At 46.7% G+C, this 21,944-nt stretch overlaps 1 protein-coding gene across 1 annotated transcript; it reads left to right on the forward strand.

Moving 5' to 3' along the window:
* The first annotated feature begins 410 nt into the window (after nucleotides 1-410).
* On the forward strand, nucleotides 411-5,348 carry LOC125514505 (mRNA cap guanine-N7 methyltransferase 1-like). The gene is made up of 14 exons (XM_048679846.1): nucleotides 411-711; nucleotides 1,076-1,167; nucleotides 1,267-1,412; nucleotides 1,535-1,603; nucleotides 1,706-1,777; nucleotides 2,552-2,650; nucleotides 2,997-3,053; nucleotides 3,428-3,566; nucleotides 3,656-3,720; nucleotides 3,805-3,855; nucleotides 4,446-4,508; nucleotides 4,700-4,823; nucleotides 4,900-4,961; nucleotides 5,033-5,348. The coding sequence occupies exons 2-14, from the start codon at nucleotides 1,107-1,109 to the stop codon at nucleotides 5,123-5,125; spliced, it is 1,101 nt and encodes a 366-aa protein (XP_048535803.1). The 5' UTR covers nucleotides 411-711; nucleotides 1,076-1,106; the 3' UTR covers nucleotides 5,126-5,348.
* Nucleotides 5,349-21,944: the final 16,596 nt, after the last annotated feature.

Below are 21,944 nucleotides of genomic sequence, written 5' to 3' on the forward strand. Positions count from 1 at the left end.
TATAGTGTAATGAAAAAAATTGTAATTTATGACTTGCATGCATGACTTGCTTATGTGGCATGGTTGCATGGCTTGGAAAAACAGATAGTGGGTTGTAAGTAGTATTTAGGAATAGACGATACAGTTCGCTGGGGATCCGACGTGGCCATTGGCTGAGCTGGGGCCTGATTCTTGGAGGAGCAATGGGCTTTGGGGCAGCTAAACGTGAGTTCTGGGCCAGTTTTACCCGATATTTGGGCCAGTTATCTATAACTATTCAGAAGATTTTGCGTGGGCTTGGGAGGGGGTGGCCCAGCTGAATCCTGCGCCAGGATTCGTGGAGATGAATCCGACCGAAGACGGGGGACTCGCTGCGAAATCTCTCCTGGCTGACGATCGCCAGTTAATATTTTCCCAAAATCTCACCGAGCGGAACCCGTTCCCTCACCTCGACCTTCTGTTCAAAAAAAAAAACCTCGACCTAAACCGTCATCGGCCCCGCACGCTCCGACACGCGCCCAGCCGCCACGCCCTGCCCTCTCTGCTCCTCGACGCAGCCGCCACACTCCCCTGCCCTCGAGAATCCGCGGCTGGCACGAGCGGGCAAGCGGCGCAACACCGCGGCGGCGGTAGCAGGCCAGTGGGGAAGCGGGGGCGGGGGATCCGGGAAGTGCAGCGGCGGCGGATCGGGAAGAGAAGCATCAGCCGTCAGCAAGACCCCCTCCCTTCAAGGTATATATGCGCACACCCATTACCCGATAAGCTGCCCGAATTCTTGACGAGCCCGTGATATCCAATCATGTTTGTTGGCTGGATATGTTGCTATATGCCCCCGTGCGAATTGATGTTGAAGATTTTTGTGCCATGTGTGCGCTTGCAATCCATGTTGGTATATGCTGCTGCTGTCCGAAATTATGTTGATGGATTTTGTTGCATGTGTGTGGCATTCAAATCACGAATACAGCAGTGATAGCTAGTCTTCATGAATATAACAGTGATGTATTCAAATCATGAATGAATACAACAATTTGTCTTGTTCAAATTTGTATGCAACAGTGGTATCTATATAGTTATTTAATTATAAACCACCACCCAGAACGAAGGCCAAGGCTGCAATCGCCGGCGTGATGAACAAGCGACCCCGCGAGGACGAGCCTTCCTCCTCCCAAAAGCGCCAGTTTGGTGCAGGTATCTATTCCCTGCCTTCTGTCACTAGACCCAATCTAGTTGCTGCTAACCCCCAATACCGTGCGAAGGGTAGCTAACTAGTGTTTGCTCTTTGTGTAGGCGGCGACTATGGGGAGCAAGAAGGGTACTCGGAGGAACGGATCAGTGCGCAGCGGGTGGCGGACCACTACAGCGCCCGGTCGAATCAGACGCTTGAGGAGCGTGAGAACAGCCCCATCATCCACCTCAAGAAGCTCAACAACTGGGTAACTACTTTGCTTGCTACCCATCCATTCATCCCCTAAAACCCTTGAGAAAATGTCACCTCTACGATGTTGGGTGAAACCAGTAAGAAGCCATGCTAATCTTCCAATCTCACCTTTGGCAGATAAAGAGCGTCCTGGTTCAACTGTATGCACGTCCAGGAGACTGCGTTCTAGATCTTGCTTGTGGCAAGGTAAGGGGTGCTTTGCGAGTGTTAATTAGGATAAGAAGAAGAGTTTTTTGTAGTTCCGAGGTAGTCCTGACAATTATTGATTCTTCATGAGTGTTAATGCAGGGAGGTGATTTGATAAAGTGGGATAAGGCCAAGGTTGGCTATTATGTAGGGGTTGATATTGCAGAAGGCTCGGTTAGTTTCCCATCACATGATAAATCTATATTATATGCATATACATGGAAATTCAATTTGGCTCCCGGGGCCAATTTTTTTTTTTCAAATGTCAAAAAAATTGAGACTATTTTTTTGTGATCTTTGTCACATACAAATGCTACCTGTAAATTTTGAGGCAAAAAGGTTAACCATTTTAGCCTGCGCAAAAAAAAAGATCGAAGACAAAATGTCACCCCAATTTTGTTTTTTTCACCGACGAAACACCGCTCCTCCATTCCACATGAAAATTGCCAAGCATGCTTGCGACACCAACACGATCATCTACAATTTTTTTTGAAAATATTTACTATTTTTTGGGGTACTGTTCACCCGGGAGCCAAAACGCTGCTCCCGCATATACAAAAATATATAAGTTAATGCAATTTGTTGTTCGTGAGTTAGGTTTTTCCATCTCTGTAATGCTTTGGCATTTATGCCTATCAGTTGCTTTTCTGTATAGGGCAGATTTGTACATTGCTGCTGTTTGGCAGATATTATTTTGTAACCTGTACTGCAATCGTTTGAGCATTTAAACTTATCTCAAGGTAGTGGTAACCTATATATTCAATCTTTATTTCACTTATTTTTATCAGTGTCCTTGGTAAAACCTTCAGACTTATCAGCGGTCCTGGACCATAGAACTTGTGTATTCGCTTTTGATTTCCTCACTACCTATTGTAGTTCTCAACTACGCGCGACAGATCACTTTAAGTTTATAATCTCCTTTGATGTGTTGGAGCTTTACACTTGCAGATAAAAGATTGCATGACCCGTTATAACGGCGACTCGGATCAACAACGAAGGAAGAAGTTCAGTTTTCCTGCACGGCTTATTTGTGCCGACTGTTATGAGGTAGAAGTATTAATAAATAATAGTACAATTTACCATAAGAACCAAACCTAAAGTGGTGGTGTGCTCTGTGCGTGGAAGCAGACATAGTGCCACAGCTTGTTTCAAGTATTGAACATTTTTCTGTAGTTGAAACCAAATTATATGCAAGAAATGGATCCTTCCATAACACTCATGCCAACGTATACATACATTTGTCATTAACTAGTAGGTGATTCTGCTTATACTTTCACATCACCAGGAAGAATATACTTTTTACCTTACCCCATATGTTTATCAGTCTATTATTGTGGTGCTCATCAAGAATTATAAAGTGCATCACAATGCTTCCGCTTTCATGTTTCTGCAGACTCGTCTGGATGAGTATCTACGTGAGGATGCTCCATTTGACATATGCAGCTGCCAGGTGAGTGACCTAGCTTTATATTTTGAAGGGCGACCTTTAATTTTCATAGTTCGTTGTTATTATTGGTCAGTTCAATCATCTATTATTTCCCACTTGTCAAAGCAACTTTGAATTTTAGAAACCTTTTGTGAATATATACCTGCTGTTAAATATTACAATCATTATTGACAATTATCATTCAAACAATTTTTTCCTGGAAGATGTTGAAACTTAAGTATCATTGCTATGTCCAGCAAATAAATTAAGTACGCTGATCTTTAATCTACTTTTAATATGTAATGTACCATCAGGAGATTTAGAATGTCTGGATGATAAATGTATATGATTATGAGGTTTATACTTCCTATTCTGATGGTCTTTTCTATGTATTTCAGTTTGCAATGCACTACTCATGGTCAACTGAAGCACGTGCAAGACAAGCCCTCGCAAATATATCTGCATTGCTTCGTCCTGGAGGCACGTTCATTGGAACGATGCCTGATGCTAATGTCATTATTAAAAGACTAAGAGAATGTATGTCACTATCTTCAACTGTAATTTGCTTGATCTCGTCAAATTAGACTGTACTTGTCACAAGATGTGATACAAATTTATATCCTCAGCTGAAGGGATGGAGTTTGGGAACAGTGTTTACTGTATTACCTTTGGTGAAGAGTACACAGAAAAGGTAATTATGTTTGTTTGTAATAACTTCTTATATGCTAGTTTTCATTACTGACTGATCATTTTTGTTGTTTTCACAATGGTGTAGAAATTCCCGGCATCCAGGCCTTTTGGTATCAAGTACAAGTTTCATTTAGAGGTGACAACACGATTAACTTTCTAATAACTTGAGCCTTGTATCGGTGGCCTCTTTTAGTTTTTCAAGATGAATACTGATGTTCATATTCGAGTGTTTACCCAAATTGTAACAGAGGAAAAAATGGATTTGTCTGGGTATTTTTTTGATTAAGTTGCCCTCTTGTGAATTTGTATGCACACTACCCTTTCTAATGCTTAACTAAATATATATTATGTGCCCTTATTCAGCTTCAGTTGCTGCAGCTCTGAAAGTAACTCTAGTGATTTACATAGTACTATCTGTTTGCCACAAACTCTGCACTCCTGTAGGTTACATGTTGTTTGCTGCAGTCTTCTGTTCTTCCGTATTCTAGACATTCTTTGTGAATAGTATGAAGCTTACATCCTTTGTATTGCCCTTATCTTACATATACATGTCTTCTTTTTCTTTGACAATTTACATATACATGTCTTGTTACAACTTGTTTGGGTGTTTATTGCCCTATATGACGTAGTACCTAGCTTCCTGCTTTTCACTCGTTGTCTTTATTTAATTTTCCATTCATTAATTACGAAAACTTGTTCAGTAACAAACTCTTGGGCAACATGCAGGACGCAGTTGATTGCCCGGAGTGGGTTGTTCCATTCCATCTCTTCAAACTACTGGCAGAGGAGGTATGCAACTAATCTATTGCCCAGTATACTATCGCAACCTGTGCTTTTGTTTCCTCATTTCAAACTAGTTCATTTCAATATTTTGTCTAAATTTTTGCTACCCTATTTTTTGTTATCGTTTGTTTTCTTTTACAAATTTGCTCTCAGACAGATGCTAAGGCTATGGCCAAAAAATTGTGCATCTTTTGCAGTATGATTTAGAGCTGGTTCTAATGAAGAACTTCCATGAATTTGTACACGATTATGTGCAAAGGCCAGAGTTTGCTGATCTCATGCGAAGGCTGGGGCCTCTCGGTGATGGACGATCGGGCCAAAGTAAGTAGGCTACCTACTGAATTCGCTGCTGTCTATAAATATCATTTCATTACCTTGACGTATTCGAGTTACGTAGGCACGCTGTCACAAGATGAGTGGGAGGCATCCTATCTCTACCTCGCATTTGTTTTGCGGAAGGTATTTTTCATGCTGTTAACAACTTAACCACACGCGGTCATCCTATGTTTGCTGACATGCTGTTTATGCAGCGAGGCCCTCCACCGTCCCAGCGGAGAGCCAACAATCCTAACAGAGGGAAGACGTTCCTTGCCGAGGAGGACATCGAGTTTCTTAGCATATGAAGCAGGCTTTGCCATCCTGGAGCTTACTAACAACTTACCGATTATATGCTTCACATTGTGGTGATGAAAGTTGTATCTTTAGTGGCTCACCTGTGGTCTCCCCAAGGCGTATCGGATATATATAACTTCACTAAGTTTAATGTATGAACAGCACGAACTAGTTACTCATGTAATTTTGCAGAGATGAACACATATTTAGGTGTCATATATAGTTGTTGTGATAGCTCTCAAGTTCTATGCGGATATTCCACCGCCTTTCTCTTCAATTGGACATCAAACACTTTGACACATCAGTTGTACAGGAGCTTGTTAATCAACTACAGCATTAATCTAGGGCTAGTTAGGTTTATACAGGAGCTCGTTAAGCAAAGAACAGTAAGAGGGGCCGGGGCGTTCTGGTGCCACGTGCCCGAGCTCACCTGCACCTGATATTGAAGACAGGGTTCGTGCAGTGGAAAAGCAAATACGGGCGTATATGAACCCTACGATTCTGATCTGTGGCTCAGGAACATTTTTTTAATCAAAACGGAGACAAAAGATTTGTCTCATCTATTAAATGAGAATAGAGTTTTAGAGTGTTACAAGACCCCACTGAAACTTTGGTTCAAATCTGAGCGTACATCTCTCTCTAATTGATTCATATGCTTAGCAACGGCGTGTACTAATTGATTCTATGGTCAAGTTTTTCCACGTTTGATGCTTATACTAATCTAATTTGGCAAAATTTTCCCGTTTTATAAGTGCGTGCCTTTTACCTGTTTGTTTGTTTGTTCATATGCTTCTGAGGGCTGAATTTTTTGTTTCAAGATTTCTTCTTGATTTTTAGAGTTTAATTTGGTGTGATCCGAGGTTGCACGAAGGAGGCAATCGCCTCAAGTTCCAACCATGAGCAGTAGTCACGACGGGTCGCTGGATTAGAGGATCTACGGGTAAATCTAATGGGCCACATGTGAGACGCTGCGGACAATCTTCGCGTGCCTCGGCCAGTTCTTTACTGCGGCCGAAGGCGTCCAGCCCATTGCTGTTAGGTAAACAAGGCCCCCACTGTCCCCCCCTCCCCCTACATGCTTCACTAGTGCGTGATATTAGCCCTTCATGCTTGCTTCATTTATTACGTGCAACTATCAAATGCTTTCTCAAAGATGCTATTATGTTTTCGCAAAAAAGGAAAAAAAGAAAGATGCTATTATGGGTCAGGTCCCCACATTGGAGTTCCATGGGAGCCGGGCGTTGGAGCACCTCAGAAGTGTCGTGCCAGGGACGGCTATCCCAGCCTCAAGCTAAAGGTCACACCGGAGCTGACTGGCTACGGCAACTAGGAAAACGACCAGATGTTTGCCATTGACAAGATACTCAAACCCTGGTTGTGCCGTGTTTCTTAATGATACTCAAATCCTGGTTGTGTTGTGTTTCTTAACTCCCACTCCTCTAGCCAACATAATAGAAGCATGAAACTAGGGGCAGCGACGACGAGACACTACTAAATCTTCGGGCACATCTGATTGGGTTTAATTAAGTAACGCCCAGGTGATGCAAGTCATCCCCTTCGCTTTGAATTCTTCTTTCAGATCTAAGGCATACTCGTGTAGCTGACACATATGAAAAAATTCAGGTACAAGGGCGAACATCACTACGGTCGGACGAAATACCTATGTCAAGTCTATTCTCACCTCCCAAGCGATTCACCGCCTCATCCCTCTGCATATGAAGAAAGGTGTTTTGCTTGACATCACTAAGATCGAGAGAGCTTTCCTGTGGGCTGAAACGGACAAGGTAAATGGAGGAAAATGCAAAGTGAAATGGGAAATTAGGTGCAGGCCAACGTCCCTGGGTGATCTAGGCATCCTTGACTTGGACAAATTCTCCTGTGCCCTCAGGTTGCGCTGGCCTTGGGGGAGTGGAAGGACCTAGACCGGACTTGGATCGGGCTAGGTACACCTTGGGATGACAAAGACATGAACCTGTTCTACACTTCCATCACTATTGGAGATGGGAAGACGACCAAGTTCTGGCCCTCACCGTGGCTAGGTGGGACTAAGGGCCTGTTCTGAAGCTCTCTGGGCTTCTCAAACTCCACAAAACCAGCTTCTGGAACTTGCTTCGAACTTCACCTGGCGATTCCATTTGTTCGGCAGTGTCCGTAGCTTCTCTCCACGATTTGGCCCAGCTGGGAGCCTATTGGCCTGTTGGGTGCCAGTTTGGGCCGGATGGAGGCCACCCACCTTGTATCGTTGTGTGGAGGAGGGCTGGCCACATGCGCTCGCACAGGATACTAGCGAGGCGAGCATCCCACAGGCGGCTGGGAGCTGTTTCACGAATCATTTTTTGTACTTCACAGTGGCGTCCTCTTGTAATTAGTAGGAACTCCTCGCTTCTTCATTTTGTGAAGCTGGGCTTTAGCAGCTTCAGCAATTTGCACTACAGGCTTGTACCTCTTCGTGAAGCTAACTCCACAGAGCTCAAACGTTATGTCCGGCTCCACACCTGGAATTGGAGAAGCGTGGAGTGGGAGGACTTCAGAATAGGCCCTAAGCCCAAGGATAATGCACCTTCCATTTTCAGCATCTCCACGTACATCAATGGCTGCGTCCAAAAAGCTTTGCTAAATGATGATTGGGTTCTTCTCATTGACACCGTCAAGGTCTTGTCGGTGCAACACATCCTTGATTTTGTGGCCCTCTGGGTGAAGCTGGCCTCCGTTCAACTACATGATCACACTCCTGATGCTATCACCTGGACGCTCAATGCCTCTGGTGTCTACGTCGCTGCCTCGGCATACAAGGCACAGTTCGACCAACGGTGGAGCTACATGTAAGGCTGAGGGGGCCGTGCCCCCCAACCCATATGAAATTTTATTTTTACCAACTAGTAGTGACCCCCTGCAGCTTTCAGCCAGTTCATCTTCACATGCATACACAAGCCTACTTTGACAACATCACACATGTTGTATTCACTTGTTCAACTGCTTTGCCTATGTTCCTATTTCCCAACCACGCTCTGTCACGGCTGCTCCCTGCTCCACCCGCCTTGCGGCCGACGAACAACCTTGATGCCGACGTCGAGGAGGAGTTTGCCTCTGATCCGAGCACACTACGGGCAAACAACCCGCGAGGAGGGAAACAAGGGTGTGCCTGAGGTCATCGTCTTCTGCTCTTCACGACTTCCCGGTTGTCGCCGAGTCGACTGCTCGGCTGACTAGCCCATCGCAGCCGTCCGCCCCGCCCCGTATGAATGTAGCTACATAATTTTTTGAAGTGCCATGTGCTTGCAACATTGAACTACTGAATCCTCCTTGTGCAGCAGTGTTGCATGTATAAGTTAAATTGGGGACAGCAATTTTTTGATTTTTTTGTAGTTTCTCTGTATGAGTTTGATTAGTAATTTAACAATCACGTAGTATGTCTATACGTTAGATCCAATTGAAAATTTACTGCTTGGACCACATATTTGTTTTGTTTAGTAGTTGCCAGGGTTGCTTGAATTGGGGCAAACCTAATTTGTTTTGTCTTTGCCCCCCCCACATACATTCTTGTCAAGCTCCGCCACTCAAAGCACGACCATCACGTCATTGTCCATCGAGACTAACAAGGTGAGAGTTGCAGTCCCGACTGTCAGCACGTCATTGAGGAAGTAGCCGAGCGCCGACCGCAACCACTTGGCTTCGTCCATGGTGGATCGGTCGATCTATTGTCTGAGTTGTTGTGTGTGAAGTTGTTCTGGAGTGACGATGCAGAGGGAGGAGGGTATTTACACATGAGCCCTCCACACTGTCAAATGTTTTTCTTAAACAACGTCCGGCTTTATATTAAATTAATAGAGCCAACTAAAGTTAAAGTTTAGGGACTCGATCTCCGGCATCCAATCACCCTGCATTGGCCATGTTTCCCTGTTGTGTTAACTTGATAAATAGCCATATAAGGGCTCAAGTGTAACACCCACGATGCGGCTATATCTCCCACGTGTCGGAGCACGACTTAGAGGCATAACCGCATTGTAGGCATGTCGCAAGAGGGGTAATCTTTACACGTCCCATGTACTAAATAAGAAAGAGGTACAGAGTTGGCTTACAATCGCCACTTCACACAATACATGAATATAGCATTACAACATCCAGATACAATCAAGGTCTGACTACGGAACCAAAATAAAGAAGACCACCCCTAATGCAAAAGTTCCCCGATCGCCCCGACTGGGCTCCACTACTGATCAACTGGAAACGAAACAACTCAACGCACACGATCTTCATCGAGCTCCTCCTTGAGCTCGGTTGCGTCACCTGCACGAAATCAACGACACCTGCAAGCTAGTTTTGGAAGTAATCTGTGAGTCACGGGGACTCAGCAATCTCACACCCTCGCGATCAAGACTATTTAAGCTTATGGGTAGGTAAAAGGTATGAGGTGGAGTTGCAGTAAGCACTAGCATATATGGTGGCTAACATACGCAAATGAGAGCGAGAAGAGAAGGCAAAGCACAGCCGTGAACAAGAAGTGATCCTGAAACTACTTACGTTCAAGCATAACTCCAACACCGTGTTCACTTCCCGGACTCCACCGGAAAGAGACCATCACGGCTACACATGCGGTTGATGCATTTTAATTAAGTTAAGTTTCAAGTTCTCTACAACCGGACATTAACAAATTCCCATCTGCCCATAACCGCGGGCACGGCTTTCGAAAGTTGAAATCCCTGCAGGGGTGTCCCAACTTAGCCCATCACAAGCTCTCACGGTCAATGAAGGATATTCCTTCTCCCAGGAAGACCCGGTCAGGCTCGGAATCCCGGTTACAAGACATTTCGACAATGGTAAAACAAGACCAGCAAAGCCACCCGATGTGCCGACAAATCCCGATAGGAGTCGCACATACCTCGTTCTCAGGGCAACACCGGATGAGACTAGCTACGAGTAAAATCAACCCTCAAGTTTCCCCGAGGTGGCCCCGTAGGCAGCTCAGTTTGGACCAACACTCAGAGGAGCACTGGCCCCGGGGGGGGGGGGGGTTAAAATAAAGATGACCCTCGGGCTCCGGAAACCCAAGGGAAAAAGGCTAGGTTATTAGTGCAAATGTAAAACCAAGGTTGGGCCTTGCTGGAGGAGTTTTATTCAAGGCGAACTGTCAAGGGGTTCCCATTATAAGCCAATCGTGTAAGGAACGCAAAATCAAGGAACATAACACCGGTATGACGGAAACTAGGGCGGCAAGAGTGGAACAAAACACCAGGCATAAGGCCGAGCCTTCCACCCTTTACCAAGTATATATATGCATTAATTAAATAAGAGATAATGTGATATCCCAACAAATATAAATGTTCCAACATGGAACAAGCTCCATCTTCACCTGCAACTAACAATGCTATAAAAGGGACTGAGCAAAGCGGTAACATAGCCAAACAACAGTTTGCTAGGACAAGATGGGTTAGAGGCTTGACATGGTAATATGGGAGGCATGATAAGGCATGTGGTAGGTATTGTAGCATAGGCATAGCAAAAGAGCGAGCAACTAGCAAGAAAAGATAGAAGTGATTTCGAGGGTATGGTCATCTTGCCTTCAAAGATCTCAAGACGAAAGCTTGATCCTCGAAAACGTACTCAACGGGTCCTCGATCACGTACTCGTCTCCCGTCTCTACCCAAAGCAAAAACATAAGCAAAGGGAACCACAATCAGCCACGGTGCAATGCGCAAGCAACATGATGCAAAACATGGCATGATATGCGGGATGTGATATGCAATGCATGTGTGTGCTCTAGAAGGAAAAGATTGAACCATGACTCAACTTGGAAAACCAAGAGTGCTGCTGGAAATATGAGTTGATTTCGGTCAAAATCGATATAAAGATCACCGGAATCGGATGCACGGTTTGCAAATGGCAAGCAAAACAATAATGACACAAAGCTGCGATTAACAGCACGATGCCATCTAGAATGCAACAAGAAATTAAGCTACTGCACTCTAACATAACAACAAAGCACATGGCAGTGATCCACTTAAGATGCTTGACAAAAGATGAACACTGAGCTACGACTAGTTCACACAATATCAGGCTCAAACAAGCATGAAAAAAGTGCAAAAAAATATCAGGTTCATAGACTTAGTGAAAATAACAACATGGCAGGAATTAACATCAGGAAGCAATGTTTAGAGCAAGATAACAACATGCTACAGGAAGATATCATGGCAAAGCAAGGCATGGCATGAAATTACTCAAAGCATATAACAAAAGTCCCTTACTGACCATAAGCCAAAAGGGATCAGAAGATATGATGGCACCCATGTAAACATAGCAAGTTCCGTAACAGATTCAGACTTAGTAGAAAACTAGACATGACATAAACAGAATTACGTAGACATGTTTATGAGCTCGATGCAATCACCACAAGGCATTGCATGACAAACTAAGCATACACCCAACAAGAAGACATGATCAATAAGCTAACCATGGCAAGAACAATCACATAGCATGCATGGATCAACTACAACAACCTCGGCAAAATTGCTTAACACGTAAACCATCTGCCAGGAACATTTTATAGCAAAAGTAGAGCAAGATTGAGTCATGCTAGGGTGCTCCATAATTGCAAACAAAGACATGGATGGATAGAGCATAACAATATCTCAAAATCATCCTTACCGAACATGCTCAAAAGAGGTATGGATCACTCTGTAGCAACATGAATACATGGCATAAAAATATCATCAGGGAAATGACTCAGAAGAAATCTAAGTCCCTGAAATCAGCAACATCACGAGAGCTACTTTGCATGCTTGTGCTAGTCACCATATTGATCACAAAAATACATGGCATACACCCCTGTAAAGATCACATGGCATATAACAAAACACATGTAGAGCTCATAGCCATATGTAGCACACATTAATCATGGCAAAAATGACAAATGTCCATAAACTGTTAAGAATCTGAAACTAACATTACGTAGCACTCTTGCAACAGCACTTAGGGCATCAATATGGACTCAAATGAACATGGTGCAATGGAATGAAATGAAGAGGACATCGAGACGAACAATTTGATATGCTACACGCACGAATCGGAGCAATGGTGATGAAGTTATGATGCGATGAATAGGGGCATAAAATATCACTGGGAAAAGACTTAGAAGAAATTTATACCCTCTAGAAAAGTTAACGAGGACGGGGAGATCCGGGACGGGATGGATCCAGTTCGGGACGGTGGCGCGATGATGTGTCGGCCCCGGATTGGTCCGGGCGACGTGGCTGCGGGGAGGCGGACGCGTCCGGCGGACATGTCCGGTGGCGGGGGATTTTGTCCGGTGGCGCGAGGTGGAAGGAGCTAGGGTTTCATCTGCGCGGAATTTTCGGAGGAGAGCACATATATATAGGTAGAGGGAGCTAGGAGTGTCCAAATTGAGTACGGTTTTTGGCCACGCGATCGTGATCAAACGACCGAGAGGATGGAGGGGGTTTAGCTGGGTTTTGGGCCACTTTGGAGAGGTGTTGGGCTGCAACACACACGAGGCCTTTACGGTTCCTCGGTTAACCGTTGAAGTATCAAACGAAGTCCAAATGGCACGGAACTTGACAGGCGGTCTACCGGTAGTGAACCAAGGCCGCTTCGCAAATTTCGGTCCATTCCGAGAAAGTTCAACACCCGCACACGAAAAGAGGCAAAAAGAGGACGCCGGAGGACATAGGAGCGCCGGATTGCAAAACGGACAACGGGGAAAATGCTCGGATGCATAAGACGAACATGTATGCAAATGTGATGCATATGATGACATGATATGAAATGCATGACACGCAAGCAAATGACAAGGCAACACATCGAATAACTGGAAGACACCTGGCGCAACGGTCTCGGGGCGTTACATCAGGTGTCACGCACCTCCCCCGCAGGCAAAAAGCAAAGCAGATGATCATCTATTCGAGCCCAAGGCAACGCAGGATTTTTCAAGTTCACGTGACGAAGTCTTTGATCAAGTTTTGGATGGCATAACGGCAGGGCTACATGTAAGGCTGAGGGGGCCATGCCCCCCAGCCCAAATGATTTTTTTTACCAACCAGTAGTGACCACCTGCAGCTTACAGCCAATTCACTTTCACATGCATGCACAAGCCTACTTTGACAACATCACCCATGTTGTATTCACTTGTTCAACTGCTTTGCCTCTGTTCCTATTTTTTTAGAACGAAGACGCTGGGAGCGTCCAGCTTTAAATTAATAAAGGCCATGACGGAATAGGCAGAGTATCACCACGAGATGATCATTACATGAATTACCAAAAGCAAAAGCAAACGCCACATGCAAAGCTAGCGACCAAGACAGGAAGGGTTCACAGCCGGGCGGCGAGCACGATACAAAGCCGAAGCCCATAGTCAAGAGCGCGCAGGCTCGCTAAACAGAAGACAAAATATCACTCCCTACGTCAGGGAGGAGGCGCCGGCTCCCTAGCCGCCACATACACCTGGTGAACTTGATCTTGTGCGTGCTTCAACATCTCAGAGTCCTTCCGCTTCGCCAACAGACTCCACTCATGCAGTAGGATAGAACATTTGCATATGATATTAGCCGGGTGCGATGGGAAAGATCCCTCAATGGTAAATTTGTTGCGGGTTAGCCATAAGGACCATAACATGGCCCGAATACTAGTCTACATCATGCGCTTGAGTTGACCTTGGACCGAGTCCAGAAGTCCCACAAGATCGGAAGAGGAGCGCGGGTCCCATGGGACGCCGGCTGCCTCGCGCAAAGAGCTCCAAGCAAACCTAGCTAAAGGGCATAGGAAGAAAATGTGGTTTGCGTTCTCGGGATTCCCACATAATGCATAAGGACCCTTTGCCGGGCCATTCCGTTTTGCAATGTTGAGGGACGTGAGAAGGCGATCCCGGAACATTTGCCAAAGAAATACTTTGATCTTCATCGGAACGCGCGCAGGCCAAAGTCCTTTCACCTCCCTCCGTTCCGACCCTTGGCATAGTTTGTTGTATAAGGACTTGACCGAGAACTTCCCCAAGGTGTTTAGATGCCACGGCACCCTATCGGGATCATTTGTCAGCGCAACGGGAGAAACCAGCTCCAGCAAGGAGCCCCACCTTGCTAATTCTGGTGCATTAAGATTACGGCAGAAAGCAATGGCCTGTGGGGAAGCCAAGGCCTCTGCCACCCTAAGGTTAGGGTGCACCGCTAGTGCATATAAGTCCGAGAAATCCTCCCAAAGGGGGCGTGTGCCCACCCAAAGGTCAAGCCAAAAGCGGGTGGAACGGCCATCGCCGATGGAGAATTTGGCCCCCTAGTCAAAAGCCGGTCTAATGGCCTGTAAGTCCTGCCAGAAAGGGGACCCCCTCGTCACTGCATCGAAAAAGTTCCAGTTGGGAAAGTACTTCGCCCTAAGGATATCAGCCCGTCGCCCCTTGCGAGAGCTTCCAGATCCACTTGCACATTAACGCGATGTTTTGAAGTCTGGTGTTGGTGATTCCTAGTCCTCCCATGGACTTGGGCCTGCAGACCGCTTCCCATTTGACCATATGGTATTTGCGTTTGAGACCCGAACCTTCCCAAAAGAAACGGGCTCTTGGCGAATCCAATTTGGCATGAACCCCCTCGGCCAAGAGGAAAAGACCCATAGCAAACATGGGGATCGAGGATAAACTCGAGTTGGTCAGGATGAGCCTAGCCGCCGAGGACATGAACTTGCCACGCCAGGGCCTCACTTTCTTGCCAACTTTTCCATTGAGGGGAGCCCATTCCTCAATGGTCACCCTACGTGGTGCAAGGGGCAAACCTAAGTATGTGAAGGGGAACTTTCCCACTTTACAATTGAGGAGGTCCGCGACACGGCGGCCCTCCTCGCTATCTATCCCCATAGATAGCATTTCGCACTTGTGAAAATTGATTTTGAGGCCGGACATCAACTCAAAACTCAACAGCAAGGCTTTCACCATTGCAATGCTGTGATTGTCCGGTTGGAACAGTAGCAGAGTATCGTATGCGTACTACAAGTGCGAGATCCCCCCTGGGATAAGGTGACCCACCACCACTTTGATGTGGCCAGTCGTGGTTGCATTACGAAGCATAGCAGCAAGGGCGTCCACAACAAAATTGAAAAGCGGCAGGGACATCGGGTCCCCCTGACGCAATCCCCGTTTATTCCGGAAGAAGTTCCCTACTTCCCCGTTGATCGAGATTGCAGTCTGGCCACCCGAGACTAGCTGCATCACCCGATGAACCCACACGGCCGAGAAACCCCGGCTAAGCAGGACTTGGCGCAAGAAATTCCAGTTCACGTGGTCATATGATTTTTCGAAGTCTAGTTTCAGAAGAATGGCCAGTTCCTTAGTGCGTTTTAGCTCATGGAGGATCTCCTACAGCGCAAGCGAGCCCTCCAAGATATTGCGGCCACGGATGAATGCAATTTGGGAGCGACTAATTGTGCGGTGCACGATCGAGACTAGGCGGGAAGTGGTTGCTTTGGAATAGATCTTGAAAGGCACATTGATAAGTGTGATAGGTCTAAACTGACGAATGTCATCGGATCCAGACACTTTAGGGATGAGCGAGAGGAATCCAAAGTTTATCCTGGAGATGTCAACTGTCCCGCGCATGAAACCGTTGCACACCTCGAAGATTGGCCCTGCAGGATCGACCAGAAGTGTTTAAACATTGCCACAGGCCACCCGTCCGGGCCTGGCGTCGTATTGGTTTTCATGCTACTGAGCGCAACGTCGATCTCCGCGGGTAGAACGCGAGCCCCAACTCCTCGTTTTCCCGGACGGTTATGAGCTGGGAAGGGTCCCAGATGTCAGCACGGATCCCGGCTTGTTGAGCATCGCTCGTCCCCATCAGTTGGACATAGAAGTCGTACACGTGACGCATTATGTCGGCCTGAGCTAGCAGTAACCCATGTTCTTATTGCAGGCGTAGGATCTCACATCTGCGTCTTCGCCCATTAGCATATGCATGGAAGTATTTCGTGTTGGCGTCGCCTTTGAGTACCCACTTTAGGCCACCACGGCGCCTCCAGTACTCCTCTTCCGCACGCAGCAGGGACTGCACCTGGTCTTCCAACGTGTATCGACAGGCCCATTCTAGTTCAGAGAATGGCCGCGCGTCTGCCTGTTGGTCAAGACCCGCGATCTCCGCAAGGATTCTCTCCCTGAGCATCCTATTCTAGCTTCCCAAGTTGCCCCCCAGCCCTTGAGACTAGCCCGGAGGCGGCTCCCTGCCGCAATCCAAAACTCCATTGGGCCTCTTTGAGTACCCACCTGGCTAACTGAGAAGTTCCACTTCGCCCTGAAGATGGAATTAAACTCAGGATTTTCGAACCAAGCCGTTTCAAAGAAGAAACACTGGCTTCGGCGAATCCTGTCCTCCCCTGAGGTAAGGATAAGCGGGACGTGGTCCGACCCAATCCTAGTCTCCGTGACCAGCGAGCATAAGGGGTAGACCAGCTCCCAGTCCGGCGAGATAAACACCCTGTCTAATACTGATCGTACCGGGGAGAGCTGCTTGTTTGTCCACGTGTAGCGAGCCCTCGCCCGTGCCACCTCGCGTAGAGCCATGTTGGCAATGGCATTATTAAACATGGTCACCCTTGACCAGTTGATATTGTCGTTGTTCTTATCCGCACCCAAGCGGATCAGGTTGAAATCCCCTCCAACGACTAGGGGGATAAACAAGGAGCTCACCGCGAGCACCTTGGCTTGCACCTCACCCAAGAAATCAGCTGATCTCGAGTGATCAGCGGGTCCGTAGACCTGAATCACCACCAGCTCCCTCTGAGTTTGGCGGTGGCGTATGTGTGTAGCAAGAAAAAAGGTGCCAGCATCCCATGCTATCACCTCGTAGGCTGCTTGGTCAGAGACAAGAAGCATGCCCCCAGAGTGCCCTGACGCGGCAAGGTGGTTCCAGGAAAACCTCTCCAGGGGGTCGATGGCCAGCAGTTCATGGTGGCAAAAATCAGCCTTAATGGTCTCCTGCAAGCCAAATATGTCAATACCCTCCTTCCGCATGTACTCCTTAAGCTGGGTTCGACGCCCCACGTGGCTGAAACCACGGATGTTCCAGAAAATGGCCCTCATAGAAATGATTCGGTTGCGCAGGTGTATGCCTCTCGAAGACACTACCTTGGCCACACGCCTCACCTTGGCCCTGCAAGGCGAGGGAGGGGGGCAACCCCTATTGCCAACACCCCCTCATCGGGCCGAACCACTGGTTCTAGGAGGGCCCCGGCCTCCTGCACCAACGAGTCCGCGTGCGCCGCAGCCGTAGCTGCGAGCGCAGCTTGCGCCTGTTCCTTCGCGCGCAATAGGGGAATCAGCACTCGCGTGCCCCCAATACATGACGCATCCACCCCACTATCTTCTAACACCTCACCAAGGTGATCATCTGAAAACGCATGCAGAACCGAAAAGCGAGGGGGCGGGTTACCTGTGTGCTCGAGGTTTTTCTGGTCTTGGATGAGTTGCGCCCTCTGTAGCGCCGACGGGTTCGCCTTGGCACCCCTAGAGCATGAGTTGGAGCACACCAGAGCCGCGACCACCACCTTGGACCTCTTGGCTTGTGGGACTGGCGCCGCCTTGGTCGCCTCCTGGATCAGCATGCCACCGAGGGGCACGAGGGGGGAGGCGAGGGCCATCACCAGCTAGCGAGGCGTAGGCGGGGCACCAAGCGGCTCCATGGGCCTGATGCCTTCTACGGAGATCTTGCACCCCGCCAGCTTCTTGGCTTGCCACACGGAGCCGCTCCTGATTCCGCCATGTCCTCCAGGGGCTGGTGACCCGGTCGGGGAGGGGAGGAGGGTGCAGGCAGAAAGCACCATCGTCATGCGCTCACCCGCCGGCATGCCCATCTCGCAAGACGCAGACTAAAAGTGCGTTATATCGACTAGAGGGGGGGTGAATAGGCGATTTTTATGAAATTCTTCACTGAGGAATTTGCCGGTGAGGAAATTCCTTAGCGAAGAACTACTAGCAGCGGAATAAGTACTCAAAAGTAAACATACCAGATTACAAGCATGGTCATCATGATGAAATGAAGACAGGCACAGAGTACAGGTAGCGTAAGCACATGATAACACATGATGAAGACAAACAGACTGAAGAAATTGAACTGAGGAAATTGAGAAAGTCTTCAGTCAAAATCTTCAAACACAGATATGAACAAGCACACAACACAGTTATGAGGAAATGAAAGAGTTGAGGAAATAGAACTAGTAAGCTTGGTGAAGACAATGATTTGGTAGACCAGTTCCAACTGCTGTCTTAGTTGTACGTCTGGTTGGAGCGGCTGAGTATTTAAACTCGAGGACACATAGTCCCGGACACCCAGTCCTGAGCACACAGCTCGGGACACCAAGTCCTCACCGTATTCTCCTTGAGCTAAGGTCACACAAACCTCGCCCAACCACTCATGGTAAGTCTTTGGGTGACTTACGAACCTTCACAAACTTGGTCACTCGGCGATCCACAATTCCTCTTCGATGCTCTATACCATGACGCCTAACCGTCTGGAAGAAGCATAGTCTTCAAAGGTAACAAGCGTTGGATCCACGCAGGATCAATCTCTTGAGTGATGCTCAATCACTTGGGGTTTGTAGGTGTTTGGGTTTGGGTTTTTTTCTCACTTGATGATTTTCGCTAAAAGTCCTCGGAGGATGGGTTGCTCTCAAATGACAAGTGTCAGTTTCTCTCGGAGCAGCCAACCAGCTAGTGGTTGTAGGGGGCGGCTATTTATAGCCTAGGGAGCAGCCCGACATGATAAGACATAAATGCCCTTCAATGATATGACCGTTAGGTGGATAGATATTTTGGGACAGCTGGCGCATAGCACAGCAACGGTCGGAATTTTGAGTAGCAAAATCCTCAGGGCTATCATGTTCCTCACTGTGTAGGCAATCCGCACTGGCGAATTCCTAACTCCTCAGTCAGAACAAATTCCTCAGAGACCAGAAGAACTTCGTCTCTATCACTGAAGAATATGACTGGACTGTATGAGATTTCCAATGGCTTCACTCGAAGGGATTGGTAGGTGTAGGATTTTGAGTTGAGCATCACATGGAAATTTTTTCTTAGTATTTCCTCGACCCCCTTTAACAGTATGGTGTTTCCTATGACTCAAGAAAGAGAAAATGAAACTACGAAAATAAAAGTCTTCACGCGTCATGTTCCTCGAATGAATACCAAGTCTTCACGGTCACACCAATTTCTTCACTTTCAAAGTCTTCAGAAAGTCTTCAGAGATTCAAAGTCTTCAGTCGAAGAACTTCATTTTTAGGGGTCGACTTTCTCTGTAAATATCAAACTCCTCATAGACTTATAGACCTGTGTACACTCACAAACACATTAGTCCCTTAACCTATAAGTCTTCAATACACCAAAATCACTAAGGGGCACTAGATGCACTTACACAGACATACCCTTGTCCATCATGGCCACCGAAAGGGGAGTCGCCAACCCCAAGTTGGAACCATATTGATTCGGCACCTCCACCTCCACTGCCGCCGTCGCAACCGGGACGATAGTGTGGCGGGTGTGAGCCGCCGGGGAGCCCGCACCATGGAGCGCAAGCTTCTCCCATGCTGCAGTGTCGATGGATTCGTCGTCCATGCTTGCCTCATTGTCCTTATCGTTCCCCTTGTCGTGGCTCTTGTCCTTGTCTCCATGGTCCGGGTCCTTGTCCTTGGAAGACGGAGGTGGGGGGGCAGCGCCGGTGCAGAGCGATGGAGAGGATCGAGCTTCGGTTCCAGCTTGATGAGGAAGCCCTCTCCATTGAACCAAATCTGGACCTGATACGTCTCCAACGTATCTATAATTTTTGATTCCTCCATGCTATATTATCTACTGTTTTGGACTATATTGGGCTTTATTTTCCACTTTTATATTATTTTTGGGACTAACCTATTAACCGGAGGCCCAGCCCAGAATTGTTTTTTGCCTATTTCAGTGTTTCGGATAAACATAATATCAAACGGAGTCCAAACGGAATAAAATCTTCGGGAACGTGATTTTCTCACCGAACGTGATCCAGGAGACTTGGACCCTACTCCAAGGAACAAAAGAGGCGGTCACGAGGGTGGGGGGTGCGCCCCCCTGCCTCGTGGGCCCCTTGTTGCTCCTCCGGCGTACTTCTTCCTCCTATATATACACACATACCCCCAAACGATCAGAACAGGAGCCAAAAACCTAATTCCACTGCCACAACTTTCTGTATCCATGAGATCCCATCTTGGGGCCTGTTCCGGAGCTCCACCGGAAGAGGGCCGTCATCATGGAGGGCTTCTACATCATCCTAGCCCCTCCGATCAAGTGTGAGTAGTTTACCTCAGACCTTCGGGTCCATAGTTAGTAGCTAGATGGCTTCTTCTCTCTCTTTGAATCTCAATACAAAGTTCTTCCCCTCTCTTGTGGAGATCTATTCGATGTAATATTCTTTTTGCGGTGTGTTTGTTGAGACCGATGAATTGTGGATTTATGATCAAGTCTATCTATGAATAATATTTGAGTCTTCTCTGAATTCTTTTATGTATGATTGGTTATCTTTGCAAGTATCTTCGAATTATCCGTTTGGTTTGGCCAACTAGATTGGTAGTTCTTGCCATGGGAGAAGTGCTTAGCTTTGGGTTCGATCTTGCGGTGTCCTTACCCAGTGACAGAAGGGGCAGCAAGGCACGTATTGTATCATTGCCATCGAGGATAACAAGATGGGATTTATTTCATATTGCATGAATTTATCTCTCTACATCATGTCATCTTGCTTAAAGCGTTACTCTGTTTTTAACTTAATACTCTAGATGCATGCTGGATAGCGGTCGATGAGTGGAGTAATAGTAGTAGATGCTGAATCGTTTCGATCTACTTGTCACGGACGTGATGCCTATATACATGATCATGCCTAGATATTCTCATAACTATGCTCAATTCTGTCAATTGCTCAACAGTAATTTGTTCACCCACCGTAGAATACTTATGCTCTTGAGAGAAGCCACTAGTGAAACCTATGGCCCCCGGGTCTATTCTCATCATATCAATCTCCATCACTTTAATATTGCTTTGCTTTTTTACTTTGCTTTTACTTTTTTGTAGTGACTAGACCTCAAACGGTATGATCTCTGTGCTCCGGTGTCATCCCTGGATCAGTAATGCTGACACCACACAGTACTCGGAGGATTTATAGCAGAGTAGCAATCACACACTTATTACATCGAGTGTCTCAAGAGAGAACTTATCATAATAAATATGGCTTAAGGCCATCTAATAATGATAACAGCGGAAGGCTTGGAAGATAAGTGAGTCCATCAACTCCAACGGCATCACTGAGTATAGAACCACGACCTAAAACTCCTTAATCGTCGTCTGAAAAGTCTGCAACATTAACGTTGCAGCCCGAAACGGGTCAGCACATGGAATATGCTGGCAAGGTAACACATAGAGAGTAATGGAATGAAACAGCTATACTATATGCATATTTGGCTGGTGGAAAGCTCTATGGTTACAGTTTTGCGTAAAGCCAATTTTTCCCTACTTCAAAGGAATAAATTTATTTAACTATCATGGTGGTTGTTAAACATTGAGAATGGTTTGACAGCATCCTCAATCCCAATTAAACATCATCATTATCAAAACCCAACAAAATTATTTTTTAGAGTAACATGTTGAGATTCACATGATAATCCAGGTACTAGATACTCAAAACGTCCATAACCGAGGACACGGCTAATCATGATTAGTTTATTACGCTCTGCAGAGGTTTGCGCACTTTTCCCCACAAGACTCGATCGCCTCCGTTTGGTTTCTCGCACTACATGGTGTTTGAGAAACAGATGACCGAGACATAGTCTTTCAGA

This window comes from Triticum urartu, chromosome 6 (genome assembly GCF_003073215.2).
Source record: "Triticum urartu cultivar G1812 chromosome 6, Tu2.1, whole genome shotgun sequence".
NCBI classification, from domain to species: Eukaryota; Viridiplantae; Streptophyta; class Magnoliopsida; order Poales; family Poaceae; genus Triticum; species Triticum urartu.

Coding starts and splice junctions, on each gene's coding strand:
- LOC125514505 (XM_048679846.1), top strand. CDS start 1,107: ATGAACAAGCGACCCCGCGAGGACGAGCCTTCCTCCTCCCAAAAGCGC. Junction 3,721..3,804: donor GTGAAGAGTACACAGAAAAG/GTAATTATGTTT, acceptor ACAATGGTGTAG/AAATTCCCGGCATCCAGGCC. Junction 3,856..4,445: donor AGTACAAGTTTCATTTAGAG/GTGACAACACGA, acceptor GGCAACATGCAG/GACGCAGTTGATTGCCCGGA.